The sequence below is a fragment of the Rhinoraja longicauda genome, chromosome 12, assembly GCF_053455715.1.
Source record: "Rhinoraja longicauda isolate Sanriku21f chromosome 12, sRhiLon1.1, whole genome shotgun sequence".
Taxonomy (NCBI): Eukaryota; Metazoa; Chordata; class Chondrichthyes; order Rajiformes; family Arhynchobatidae; genus Rhinoraja; species Rhinoraja longicauda.
Window position 1 is genome coordinate 30,568,507 of NC_135964.1, and position 14,200 is coordinate 30,582,706.

A 14,200-nucleotide genomic window follows, 5' to 3' on the forward strand; every position below is an offset into this window, starting at 1 on the left:
CTGATCCTGCACAGTCCCGGATTGACTTCTCCAACTTTAGATAGTTCCTCTGTCCCTCTCATCCCCTCCCCCTTCCCAGTTCTCCCTCTATCTTCCTGTCTCCACCTATATCCTTCCTTTGTCCCGCCCCCCTGACATCAGTCTGAAGAAGGGTCTCGACCCGAAACGTCACCCATTCTTTCTCTCCTGAGATGCTGCCTGACCTGCTGAGTTACTCCAGCATTTTGTGAAACAGGGAATTCCAAAGATTCATCATACACTGCGAGAAGAAATATCTCCTCTCCTCAATCCTATCTCTTGCTCTAAGGCTTGACCCATGATTTTTGACTCCTTATCCAGGAAAACTTCCTCCTACATCTTCCAAATATTTTCCAATTTCCATTAAATCTCTCATTGCTCCAAACTCCAGAGAAAATGGCTCCAGTGTACTCAGTATTAACCCGCAAACCTGGAATCAGTGAGTTGTTGCTGCACGCCCAGTGAACCTATCCAAGGACAGCAAGTCCTTGTCGAGGCTCTGGGCCCAGAATTGTTTGCCCATCTCCAGATGGGCTGTGACTGCCGACCAAATCTATTGAAAGCCTCCAAGATGCATCGTGCACTACTGTGCCCTGTTCTCCAAACACGGCTTTCCTTGCCATAAATCTGAACATGGTCCATGTTTGCAATTAAGCTACACTCGTGGCGACATCTGCCTCCTACGATGTGATGTCAGCAGAATACAATGTCAGCAACAGCTTGATGTATTTTGTGGCCGCAAATGTTGAGCTATTGCACCATAAATTATTGTGCTGCAAATCGTGTCGGGTAACATTGGTCTTGAGGCTGTTAAAGATCTCTCCAAGATGAAACCAATTATGGATCAATGCTTTTAAAGTGGATTCTCACACTACATACTTCTGTACTTCCTTACCACATAGAAGGTCATTTGGCCCATCACTTCAATGCTGGCTCACTAATTATTGTTATTCTCCTTATTCTCTCCAAAATTCTCCTATTCACCTACACTGGGGGGTGAGGTCCAATTTACAGCATCCAATTAATCTACAAACTCGAACAGGTCGGGGAGAGTGTGCAAACTCGACACAGACACCGCCCAAGGTTCAGGATTGAACTTGGTTGAGGCTAATGGGGCTAAGATCAGTTGCAATGTACATTGTCCGCTGGCTGGAGTGAAGGAGAGTTCCTCATCACTGAATGGACTTGGGCTTGACCGAGGCAGTCAGTAGGTTCATATACAGGCATGTGGACTGATCACCACTCTGGTCTGTTAACACGCAACAAAAAAGCTTCTCACTGAACCTCGGTACATTTGATAATAATAATAAACAAAACTGTCTCGCCAAACCACCGGTGAATTTCTGAAACCGGCCGTGTTCAGGCCGAGACCATGGTGTCTGCCCCACATCAGCTGATGGATGGGATTTCCAACAGATCACCATCAGAGACAAAAATACAGGGTGAAGGTAGCCGAGAGCCCACGAACACTGCTGCCTGAGATTGTATTACATGCCGTTCAGACACTGCTTGGTACACATAGTGGCTGTGCTTGGCAAGTTGTGGGAAAACTCAGAGCCTTGAAGATCTTTGGGTAATTGGAGAGAAGGGTTAGGGGTGGTCTTTACTTTACATCGCAGAAACAGGCCCTTCAGCCCACGAGTCCGCGCCGACCAGCGATCCCCAGACACTAGGGACAATTTACAATTTTATCGGTCAATTAACCTACAAACTTATCCATCTTTGGAGTGAGGGAGGAAACCGGAGCACCCGGAGAAAACGCACACGGTTGTAGGGAGAATGTACAGTACAAACTCAATGCAGACTGCACCCGTAGTTTGGATCAAACCCGGGACTCTGGCTCTAAGGCAGCAACTCTACCAATGTGCCACTGTGCCGGTCGCATGCGATGCATCTGCAGCAGTGCAGTGGTAACAGTGTACTTGTGTTCACAGATCCCATCTGCGTGCCTGCGTTTGAACACAGCCTGGGGCTCATGGCGGGGATGGGCCCGGTCAACCCCACGATGACCGGTATGGGTTTACTGCGACCAGCCGGCCCCCAGGGGCTGCCGGTAATGAAGGAAATCATCCACTGTGCCAGCTGCACCCTCTTCCCTGCAAACCCACGTGAGTGTGAGGCGTGGGATCGCAATAGCGGCAAAAGCTGTGTGGGGGCGAGGTGGGGGGTCTTGGGACACACGCACACACACACACACACACACACACACACACACACACACACACACACACACACACACACACACACACCCCCCTCCTTCTTGTCCTTGTATTGTGGGAAGGGCAGGTTGTTCTCCGGAAGGACGTCCAGCTCTCCTGCTCATTGGGTAAATTTCCCATGTGTGCCTGGGGCCACGGTTTGAGCTGGGGCTCTGCAGACTGGAAGGTTTTGGTTGTCATCATTTGACTGGCTGGGCAGCAGATCAGCAGGTGACATGCTGGGCTGACGGACCAGTGGCTGTGTCACCCTGCCTCTCTCTCTAAAGAGCAGCTATTCCTAACCACAATGGGGACGAGAGGGGGTTATTCACAGAGCAGCAATAAGAACAGGAGGGGGGCATGCATAGAGCAGTGGGGACAGGAGGGGGACCATTCACAGGGCAGTGGGGACAGGAGGGGGGCATTCACAGAACAGTGGGGACAGGAGAGGGGCATTCACAGGGCAGTGGGGACAGGAGAGGGGCATTCACAGGGCAGTGGGGACAGGAGAGGGACCATTCACAGGGCAGTGGGAACAGGAGAGGGGCCATTCACAGGGCAGTGGGAACAGGAGAGGGGCCATTCACAGGGCAGTGGGGACAGGAGGGGGACCATTCACAGAACAGTGGGGACAGGAGAGGGACCATTCACAGAACAGTGGGGACAGGAGGGGGGCATTCACAGAACAGTGGGAACAGCTTGAGTAAGGAGCCTGGATGTGGAGTTTGAGTGTGGAACAATCAGATGGAAATAGCAAGGTTTCATTCTCTAAGGAGAAGGGGCTGGACGTCAGAAAACACTGACTGGTAAAGTTAAGGGCCTGTCCCACGTAGGCGATTTTAAGGCGACTGCCGGCGACTAGGCTGTCGCCGATAGTTCGCCAGGGTGTCGCGGGCATGATCATGAGGAGTCTTCCAAAAATTGTAGTAGATCTCAGCGCGTCGCTGAGAAATCATCTGGTTTGAAATCTCTCGGCGCCAGCTGGCTTGTCGGCAGGTATCGTTGCTTATTGCGGGCGCTGTCGCCTGCTGTCCCCAGGTTTCCTAGGTTCTCTTAGATGCATTTAGAAGCACATAATATTAAAATAAGTAAAGTCATTTCAAAATACCATAAAATGCTTGTGTTTAACCAATTTATTTACCGTCAGGACATTTGACAGGTAGATTGGAGGCGACTGCTTGACGGTCAGGTAAGCGTGGGAATTTTCGCGATGTTTATGGCCATCAGCCATTACATTTAAAGTGGGCTCCCAACCCAGATATGCAACCCAAAAACCAGATATGCATCTCCCGTACATTTTCAAAGAATGCCCACACACTTTTCACAAAAATCCACTTAACCACTTTAAAAAAAAAAAAATTTAATACAGCTATTGGTAAACTGGACGTAAATCCAGTTTATGCCTTGTTACAGTGAAGCTTGGTTTTTAAGTAACCCATACAAGATGTTATAGTTCAAAACTCTCAAGTACTTACCAACTTGTCAGTGATTTCAGCGAAAATTAGGACGCTGGAGAAGCATTGACAGCGTGGGAATTTCGCGATGTTTCCAAAAACGGTGTAATTTTGACCTGACTCTGCATTGCGTGGTCATTGTCGTCTGGTAAAATAAAATGTTGGCGATCTGCTACGACTTTTGACAGTCGCCGGCAGTCGCCAAAAAAATCGCCTAAATGGGGCAGACCCTTTAACTTAACCTGTAGCAAAGGGGGGCATCCTATAATTGACCAAAGTGGGCACAGCAGCAAGACCTTGCTGTGATGTGGGATTGAGCAGTCCGTACAAAATAAGGCCATGCATTGTTTTACTTGAACAAGAGCACATTTGTCAGTGTCTTCCCACATCGTGTAGAGCTGGCAACAGAAGCCTGGTCTTGTGATCGCTGGATCGTGGTAATACATAAATAGATGGTCAATTTGCACAGACGTGAGGTTCCCCCATGAGCAGCCCAGTGTCACTATTCCACAGATAATAGTTTCAAAAGTTTCAAAGGTATTTTATTGTCACATATACCAATTAAGGTACAGTGTTATGCAAATTACCATACAGCCATACAAAAAAAAGCAACAAGACACCCGATAGAGAGAGAAATGGAAAGTATTCCGCTCAATGTTTCCTGAAGTTTCATTTTGCCTGTCGGAGGCCGAGGTCAACCACATATGGCAAAGTATCAGGGACGGGCGGGCAGAGGTTCAGTCCCATTAGACAGCCCAGCTTCACTTTGCAGGGATTGTGTGATACAGTGTGGAACGCTGCCTGCCTGCAGGAAGCAGGTCGAGGTCATGTCATAAGGAATAGGAGTAGAATTAGGCCACTCGGCCCATCGGGTTTACTCCGCCATTCAATCACGACTGATCTATCTCTCCCTCCTAACCCCATTCTCCTGCCTTCTCCTCATTACCTCTGACAGCTGAGATCAAATAGCTGTCCCCCCGAGCAGTCGACCTGTGTAATGTTGTGGATGTTGTGTTCTGCAGACCTGCCCCCTCCGGCCATCCGCGATCGCCCGCCCGGCTGCAAGACGGTGTTTGTGGGAGGCCTGCCAGAGAATGCCGCCGAGGAAATCATCCGCGAGGTTTTTGAGCAATGCGGCGCCATCACAGCCCACCGTAAGAGCAAGAAGAACTTCTGCCACATCCGCTTTGCTGAGGAGTTTATGGTGGACAAAGCCATCTACTTGTCAGGTGCCCATCTCTTCCTTCATTGAGCGTGCTGTAGGCCTGAGGAACACTCTCTGCAGTGGTTTAATGCTGCCACCGACCGGGTAGATAGCTCAGCACAATCAGCTCACCGACTGCAGGAAAAATGTTCCTCATGTTGAGGGAGTCCAGAACCAGGGGTCACAGTTTAAGAATAAGGGGTAGGCCATTAAGGACCGAGATGAGGAAAAACCTTTTCACCCGGTGAGTTGAGAATCTGTGGAATTATCTGCCACAGAAGGTAGTGGAGGCCAATTCACTCGATGTTTTCAAGAGAGAGTTAGATTTAGGGCTAAAGGAATCAAGGGATATGGGGGAAAAAGCAGGAACGGGGTACTGATTTTAGATGGTCAGCCATTATCATAATGAACGGTGGTGCTGGGTCGAAGGGCTGAATGGCCTACACAATTTTTTTCTATGTTTCTTTGTTTCTCCAGTGATGCTGCCTGACCCGCTGAGTTACTGGGGTTGTGAATGGCTGGGCATGTGGTGGGCCACTGGTTTAATTGCCAGGCCTGGACTAACAGTCTGGAGACCCTGGTTCAAATCCCATCACGGCAGCACTGGATTTTAATTTCAGTTGATAGACACAAAAAGCTGGAGTAACTCAGTGGGACAGACAGTATCTCTGGAGAGAAGGAATGGGTGACGTTTCGGGTCGAGACCCTTCTTCAGACTAGTCGGGAAAGGAGAACGAGAGATATAGACGATGGTGTAGAAACGTCACCCATTCCTTCTCTCCAGTGATGCTGCCTGACCCGCTGAGTTACTCCAGCTTTTTGTGTCTATGTGCAGAATAGGTTTCTCTGACCATTTAAAGCTCAAATATTATGCCCCTAAACCGGTACCTCGTGTTCTCCTTTCATATACTGGCACTGTTGGAATTGCTTGATCAAACCTTCACAGATATCACCCTTAACCACTGATCCCTTTCTCTGATCACACTGACTCCAGCTCACATCAACATTACTTCTGAACCGACTGCTTCATGCCTTTTGTGGTCCTTGGCATTTAAACATATGTCTCACACAACTGCGCTGGGCTTTGATTTTAATTCTGCCGTGGCATTAAACTTATTTAATGCAACTGGCTGGCGCTGGAAGTCTTTTGAAGATTTGAAGCTCTCCTTTGCATCCGGGAAAAATTAGATTGTGATCTTCAAAGTCTCCAGTCATGGTACATTGACACGATTCACGATTGATGTACTCTCACCTATAATTTAATTCTCAAATGCATAAAATGTCAGTTGGCATGGAGACACTGTACTTTTTTAAAGCATATTTTTAAGAACATGCAAATTTCGCGTTTAAACGGTATCACAGGCTTTTAAGAATTCTGTAAGATCCAGCAACTATTTTCTACATTATTTTGTTATTTTGTTTATCTGATCGTGGGATATTGATGTCACTGGTAATGACTAATATTCGATGTCCAACTCAATATGTCCCAAAACGCAGCACAATTCAAAGCCAATCACCTTAATGGGTCTAGTCACATTGAGGTTGGACTGAGTAAGGTTTGGAGATTTCCTTCCTGTGTATTAGTGAACCTGATGCGACTTTGTGGAAGTCTGGTCATCTCCTGGGTTACTGAGACTAGCGTTTTACTGTAAACAGTCAGATTTATTTAATTAATAATACGGTGCCACAGTGGTGCAGCGGTAGAGTGGCGGCCTTGCAGTACTTGCAGTGCTGGAGACCCGGGTTCGATCCCGACTACGGGTCTTGTCTGTATGGAGTTTGTACGTTCCCCCCGAGACTGCGTGGGTTTTCTCTGAGATCTTCGGTTTCCTCCCACACTCCAAAGATGTACAGGTATGTAGGTTAATTGGCTTGGTGTGTGTGTAAATTGTCCCTAGTGTGTGTAGGATAGTGTTAATGTGCTGGGATCGTTGGTCGGTGCGGACTCGGTGGGCCAAAGGCCCTGTTTTCGCACTGTATCTCTAAACTTAATTAAAAATAGAATTTAAGTGTTTGAGCTGCTTTGGTGGGTATCTTCAGGTCAGTGGCCCAGAACTCTAACTGTAGTCCACTAGCCTACAGTAGCTGTCCCCATCCATACATTACTGCACTACATCACCCAACTCCCCAACAACTTCAATGGTGGTGAGCTTGTCTCTTGTCAATGAGTTAGTTATCTGCACAGCTTCCATAATCATCGTTTTGATTGATGACTTTAGTCTTTAATTATGTTAATACTTAAATTCTCTCTAATTCTATAAAGAATGATATCATTGTCATTATTTGCATTTGCTGCCTAATCATCTTATTAATGTTCTTTGAAGGATAAACCGGCAGGAATTGGAATGCCTTTTAATTAACTATTAATCTGACCGTAGTATTAAAGTTCAGAAGGCATCATGCTGGCACGGCTGGCAGTGCCACTGGCTCTCAACTCCAGCAACCCAGGTTCAATCTCCGCTAATTGACACAAAAAGCTGGAGTAACTCAGCGGGACAGGCAGCATCTCTGGAGAGAAGGAATAGGTGACTTTTCATGTCGAGACCCTTCTTCTGACAATCTCCGCTGACTGGTTAGCACGCAACAAAAAGCTTTTCACTGTACCTTGGTGCACATGACAATAAACTAAACTAAACTAATCGAATCCTGACCTCTGGTGCTGTCTGTGTGGAGTTTGCACCTTTTCCCTGTGACCACACTTCTTTCCCCCCCGAGTGCTCCAATTTCCTCTGGCGTCCCAAAGACACGAATTAATTAACCACTGCGGATTGTCCCTAGTGCATGGGTGAATGGTAGAACCTGGGAGGTGGTTGACTGGAATGTGGAGAGAATAAAATTAGATGAATGTAAATGGATGGTTGATGGGAGAAACAGACTTGGTGGGCCAATAGGCCTGTTCCATGCTGCACGAACTCTCTTTCACTGGTGATTTTGAGACAAGCTGAAAGTTACTATTTTTACAAATGTGTAAAACCAGAAAACTATGGTTTAAAGGTGAGAAGTAGGAGGTTTGGAGTGGATCTGAGGAAGAAATTTTTCATCAAGAACAGTTGGGCTCTGGAACGGATCACCTGAGGGATGGTGGTAACTCCAATACCATTAAAAATATCTGAATGAGCACATGGATTGCCAATGTAGAGGTGACCATGGACAGTGCTGGTAAATGGGATTGAATATATAAACTCCAGTTCCCTGAGGATAGAAACTGTGCACTGGTTCATTGCCTGCCCTTCTGACGCTCCCCCTCAGGGGTGCACAGGGCTCTCCCCCCCACCCCCCCCCCCCCACCCCCCACCCCCACCTCCGGCTCCATCCCCAGATACATTTACTTGTTGTTCATCACACGTTCCTGTGTGAGACCGTGACCTCTAGTCTGGCATTGCGATGTGTAAGGAGGTGGCAGATGAGACCAATTTGGGTTGAAAAGCTCCTGCCACATCGGTGGTTCTTGATTTGCGAGATTCTCTTTCCTTCTTTGCTGCCTCCATTCTAGCTTCCCCATTTCAATGAGCACCACTGTTTATGCAAGTCGCTCAGTAGTGTGTGTCAATGTTGAAACTCTTAAGGTATGTTCTAAGAGTCTTTTCCTTGCCACCACCTGAGGTTTTGCATGAAGTAGCTGTGCTGATTAAGTATTCCTTCATCTGCACTTGCCTCAGACACATAGACCACATCTGGGCAGCAAACCCCTAAAGAGGAAGAAACTCCAGCTGATGTGGAAACAAAATGACAACAACAACTGAGCGATTGATAGGATTACACAGTAAGGAAACAGGTCCTTCGGCCCAACTCATCCATGCTGACCAAGATGCCCATCTAAGATAATGGGCCTGTATTTGGCCCATATCCCTCTGAATCTGTCCTATCCACATAACTGTCCATATGTGTTTTAAAATGTTGTGGTTGTGTGCGTCTCCACCATGTCCTCTGGCAGCTCATTCCGTTTACCCTCCACCCTGGGTTACCTGCCTGCTAAAGGCCTCTTTTTGTGTTCAGGCTACCGCATGAGGCTGGGCTCGAGTACGGACAAGAAGGACACAGGCCGCCTGCACGTGGACTTTGCTCAGGCCCGGGATGACATCTACGAGTGGGAGTGCAAGCAGCGGATGTTTGCGCGCGAGGAGCGGCACAGGCGGATGATAGAGAACGAGCATCTGCGGCCGCCATCGCCCACCCCCATCGTGCACTACTCGGAGCATGAGGCGTGCCTCACCGCCGAGAAACTCAAAGGTACGGAGCGCTCCGCAGTTAAACAGCCTCAGCCACTGCACCCACTCGGCCCGGCTGCTTCGTCTGGCCTGCTGGTTTGCAGGAAGTAGCGGCATTGCCCAGACCCCCTTGTGGCACAGTGGGGAGAAGGGATTGCAGCCCCCAAGTCCACTACACCCCCCCTCATGGCACAGTGGGGAGAAGGGATGGCAGCCCCCAAGTCCACTACACCCCCCCACTCATGCCACAGTGGGGAGAAGCGAGGGCAGTGCCCAAACCCCTCCCACGCCACAGCAAGAAGGGAGAGCCCAGACCTGTCCCAAGGCACAACTGAGATAACGCAAGGGCAGTGCCCACATCTCCCTCTGGCACAGTAAGACAAAGGGCGGGCAGAGACCATAACTATCCCCCCCCCCCCCCACATGGTACAGGGAGAAGGTGTGCCCAATCCCTTCCCCCATGGCACAGCTGGGGGGACGTAGGGCAGTGCCCAGACCTCCCCATGGCTCGGTGAGGAGAATGGAAAGGGAGTGCCCAGGCCTTTCCCATGACACAGCGGGGCAGTGCCTAAACCTCCCCCATGGCACAGCTGAAAGAAGGCAAGGGCAGTGCCCAGACCTCCCCATGCCACAGTAGGGAGAAGGCCGGGCAGTGTCCAGACCTCTCCCATGGCTGAGCTGAGAGAACAATCTTGAAAATGTTTCCACTCCTCAGTGCAAATCTCTGATGTGAAACAGGCAGTGAGCAGATGATTCACAACGCTGTTCGAATATCTGACTTGACTTGGGCCTGGCATATGGGCAGTAACAGATATCAGATGTTAAAGTGTGGCACTTCACATTTGTCGGACATTCATTTGGCTGAAACAGAACCCCATGCATATGTACATTCTCCCTCTCTCACCCTCCCTCTCTCACCCTCCCTCTCTCACCCTCCCTCTCTCACCCTCCCTCTCTCACCCTCCCTCTCTCACCCTCCCTCTCTCACCCTCCCTCTCTCACCCCCCCTCTCTCACCCTCCCTCTCTCACCCTCCCTCTCTCACCCTCCCTCTCTCACCCTCCCTCTCTCACCCTCCCTCACTCACCCTCCCTCCTTCACGCACCACACTCCCTCGCTCACATGCTGTGTGCATGCTCTCCCTCCCTCACACGAGTGGGGACACAAGAGACTGCAAATGGTAGAATCTCGAGCAAAAAAACACAAAGTGCTGGAGGAACTTAGTGGGTCAGGCAGTGTCTGTGGATGGCTGGGACATTTTAGTTCAGGACCCTTTTTAATTTTGGGGAGACATCCACCTGCTTGGGTCTTTCTCACAAGTTTATTCCAGTTCCATAATTCAGCAGGTTTATTCCATGAGCAATGATCATTATAGCTGGCCTCTAGTATATGCCCAGATTAATAAATAATCGTACCCTTCATTACGTGGCCTGTTCTGGCCCTGACCTCTCTTTTAGTTTAGTTTAGTTTAGAGATTCAGCGTGGAAACAGGCCCTTCGGCCCACCGAGTCTGCGCCAACCAGCGATCCCCACACACTAACACACACACACACGAGGGACAATTTACATTTATAGCAAGCCAGTTAACTAACAAACCTGTACATCTTTGGAGTGGGGGAGGAAACCGAAGATCTCGGAGAAAACCCACGCAGGTCACGGGGAGAACGTACAAACTCCGTCCAGTTTCTTGATCACCGATTAGCAGAAGACACTTACGGCCCTTGTCTTCAGTTTTAGAACTGTTGAGAGAATTTGCTTGCTTTGATTTCTCACAGTTGGCATGGAAACAAACAGAATGTTGCAGTGCTCACAAATATGTCGGATCGGTGAGGAAAAGAGTTAAATAATAAGGATTGGAGCTGGGCACATTCCCACTGGAAAGTATTTGATGTAATAGAGATATGGAGAATTTAAGGCGTCATATAGTGTAGAGCACGGTAAAGTGTTGCACATTGTCCAAGACGAGTTCTTTTCCACTGATGGACCGTCTATGCAGCAGGCTTCAGCAAAGTGGGAAAAGTATCAGGTACCAATTCACTCTGGCAAGTGTAAACATGTTGGGGTGAAAATGATGCAATTTTCCCACTTTCCTTGAAACTGTCCAAACCTGAGGCTGATAAATGGTGGAAACACCCAGCAACATGGAAGCATCAATGAAGTGAGAACAGGAGTTAATGTCTCGGGTCTGTGACCCTTCTTGTTAAAGTTATGTTTCAGATTAAAGATCCTTCGACCTAACGGATCACGTTGACTATTTCACTGCAGATGTTGCCAGACTTGTTGAATGTCTGCTTTTAGTTTCAGATTTCTCCTGAAATCCGGGGGGTAGTTAATGATAAGGGTGAATAATAATTGCCAATATTGCAGATGGGTGAATAATAAAGATTTTGTGGTGATGAGCCCTGCCTTCCTCTGCTCTTTCAACGCTTATCCTTGGATCATCGTCCCCTCCCAACAAGCTACTGACCTCACTCGCTCGGATCACTCAACCCGCCCTTTCCCCCTTCCCCAAAGACACCCCTGCCACTCCACTAACATCCCAACACTCACCCTCCTGACCACCAAGGGGACCACCCTTCACCTCAGCCTGCAAGCCCTGACTCACCGGCACAACCTCGCACCTCCTCAATAGTCACCGCTATTCTTCATTTAGTAAACAATTACAAACTCTGTGGACCCAGTGTTAGTATAATACTGCCGACACTGGAGATCTGAAATTAAAAGCACAAATGCTGGAAGCACCCATCAGGTGGGCAGTGCAGTGGCACAGCTGGTTGAGCTGTTGCATTACTGCTCCAGAGACACAGGTTTGATCCTGACCTCTGGTGCTGTCTGTGTGGAGTTTGCATGTTCTCCCTGTGACCGCGTGGGTTTCTCTTTGAGCTTTGGTTTCTCCCCACATCCGAAGACGTGCAGCCTGGTAGGTTGAACGGGTCCGCTGTAAATTGCCACTGGTCTTGAGTTGATGAGCAGTGGAATCTGGGGAGAGTTGTCAGGAATGTGGGGAGAATAAAATGGATTTAGCATACGATTAGTGTAAATGGCCGGCATGGACATGATGGGCCGAAGGGACTGTTTCTGTGTCATGACTGTCTGTGATTCTATAACTCTACGAGCATCTGTGTAGAGGGACATTGAGTTAAAGGGCCGTGACCTGAAATGTTATCAGGACTGGGGAAAATCAGAAAGCAAACCCATTGAAGATGCAAAAGAGGATAGGAACATGTGCAGCTTTGCAGTAGATGGCACTCGGTGAAAGTATTAAAGGTTTATCAGACAGTCAAAGCTCTCTGGCCACAGTTAATGGTTTCAATCACTGGTTTTAATGCTGGTGAGCTGGGTTATTTGGAATTGATGTGTTTTCCTGAATGAATTCCCAGGTCAAAGGATGTGGTCCCTCTGTACTTCTGGATAGAAGGGGTGGGCAGTGTGAGGCAGAGCAGGTTTCACCTGGACAGCTGGGCTCCTGGATGCAGCCAGCTATTGGCGGTGCCTCTGCAGTTCAGTCTAGGGCACCGGGGCAGCCCAGGACCAGGTTGGCCACTGCAGAATATCAGAGTCAGGTGTTGCATGGCTGGGGCAGGGGCCGCACTAACTCAAGTGCCAACATGCACACACCGCCCATCGGTGGGGTGATGATTCCCCAGTGGGCAGCCCCCCTGCCTCGGAAGCTTGTGGGTTTGTGTCTGACGATGGAGACTCGAGCACAATGCCTGAGGCACTTGCAGGTTCAATGCTGAGGGTGGGAGGGGAAGAATCGGGGAAAGCTGCGCTGTGGGAATGGCAGTGCTGAGCGTTCCCTCTGCATGGGGCTTACAGGACTGGTTGAGGGATGGATGTCCACTCCCGGTGCCCCCTGGCTATTGGCGTTAACAACGTACTCTTTGTGCACAGGGCACTCATCCCCTGGCATTACCAACTGCTCCTTCCCTTCCCTGTAGCTTCCCAGGCTTCACGGCTTCTGAGGAGCTGATTGTAGACTTTAGAAGGGCTCAACATCCGAGGACGTACACGCCACTGGAGATAAATGGGATTACTGTGGATAGGGTGAGCAGCTTTAAATACCTGGGAGCCCACATCACAGAGGATCTGACATGGACAACACACATTGCCACACTGGTGAGTAAGGCAAGGCAGCGCCTTTACCACCTCAGACAGTTGAGGAAATTCAGAGTCTCTCTGAGAATCCTTCAGTGCTTCTACTCTGGGGCTGTAGAAAGCATCTTGTCCGGAAACATCACGTTCTGGTTTGGGAATAGCTCTGCCCAGGGCAGGAAGGCTCTGCGGAGAGTAGTACGTTCGGCTGAACGCACTATGGGAACTACACTCGCCCCCCTGCAGGACCTATACATCAGGAGGTGCAGATCCAGAGCCAGCAACATTATGGGGGACCCCTGCCACCCCAGCAACGGACTGTTCCAGCTGCTACAGTCAGGCAAACGCCTCCGCTGTCACGCTGTGAAAACAGAGGATGAGACGGAGTTTCTTCCCACAGGCCATCAGGACCGTTAACTCTCATATCACCAGGGACTAATTTAATTTACTGTATTAATTTATTTTTTTGCGTAATTTTTTTTTTTTTTCTATTCTGTTTTGTAGTTTTAGTACAATCCGCAGGCGTTGCCACTTTCATTTCACTGCACATCTTGTATACGTATGTGACAAATAAAGTTGACTTGACTTGACTTGAAGATCATCGCCAGTCTCCACGGTGACCAAAAAATGAGGGACAAAAAATTGTATCCAGTCACCTTGAAACGCTGCTCCCAAAACACACTATTGCGTTCAGAAGATTGATGGATTACAGCAGTGAAGGGCTAGAAGCTCCTGGCTACCCGATCACGTCCACTAATTGACGAGGCAAAGCAGTCAAGGCACTGCCTTGTTAAGCATGCCCTCGGCACTGTGTGTTTATGGAAGTGCTGTGCTCTGCGAGGAAGAGCTGAGTGCGTCTGCTCATTGTTCTTCTTCACAGATGCACCACACAGACGCCAGATCCCATCTTGATGCTGAGCATGTTAACTTGACTGAGCTAATTGGCCCCCTGGGTTAGAGAGGGATGCACGACACCCTGGTCAGCCCTAGTAAAATCAACGTCCAGTTGCGGCCCCATCAAAAT

General features: G+C 49.0%; 1 protein-coding gene across 2 annotated transcripts in view; it reads left to right on the top strand.

The window, feature by feature from the left end:
* The window catches only part of enox1 (ecto-NOX disulfide-thiol exchanger 1), a 180,290-nt gene that overhangs the window by 50,319 nt on the left and 115,771 nt on the right, over positions 1 to 14,200 (top strand). For both annotated transcript variants that reach the window (XM_078409375.1, XM_078409374.1), the window contains exons 3-5: positions 1,953 to 2,126; positions 4,693 to 4,899; positions 8,871 to 9,104. In XM_078409375.1, the coding sequence (XP_078265501.1) occupies positions 1,953 to 2,126; positions 4,693 to 4,899; positions 8,871 to 9,104 (615 nt within the window). The remainder of the gene's footprint in view (positions 1 to 1,952; positions 2,127 to 4,692; positions 4,900 to 8,870; positions 9,105 to 14,200) is intronic.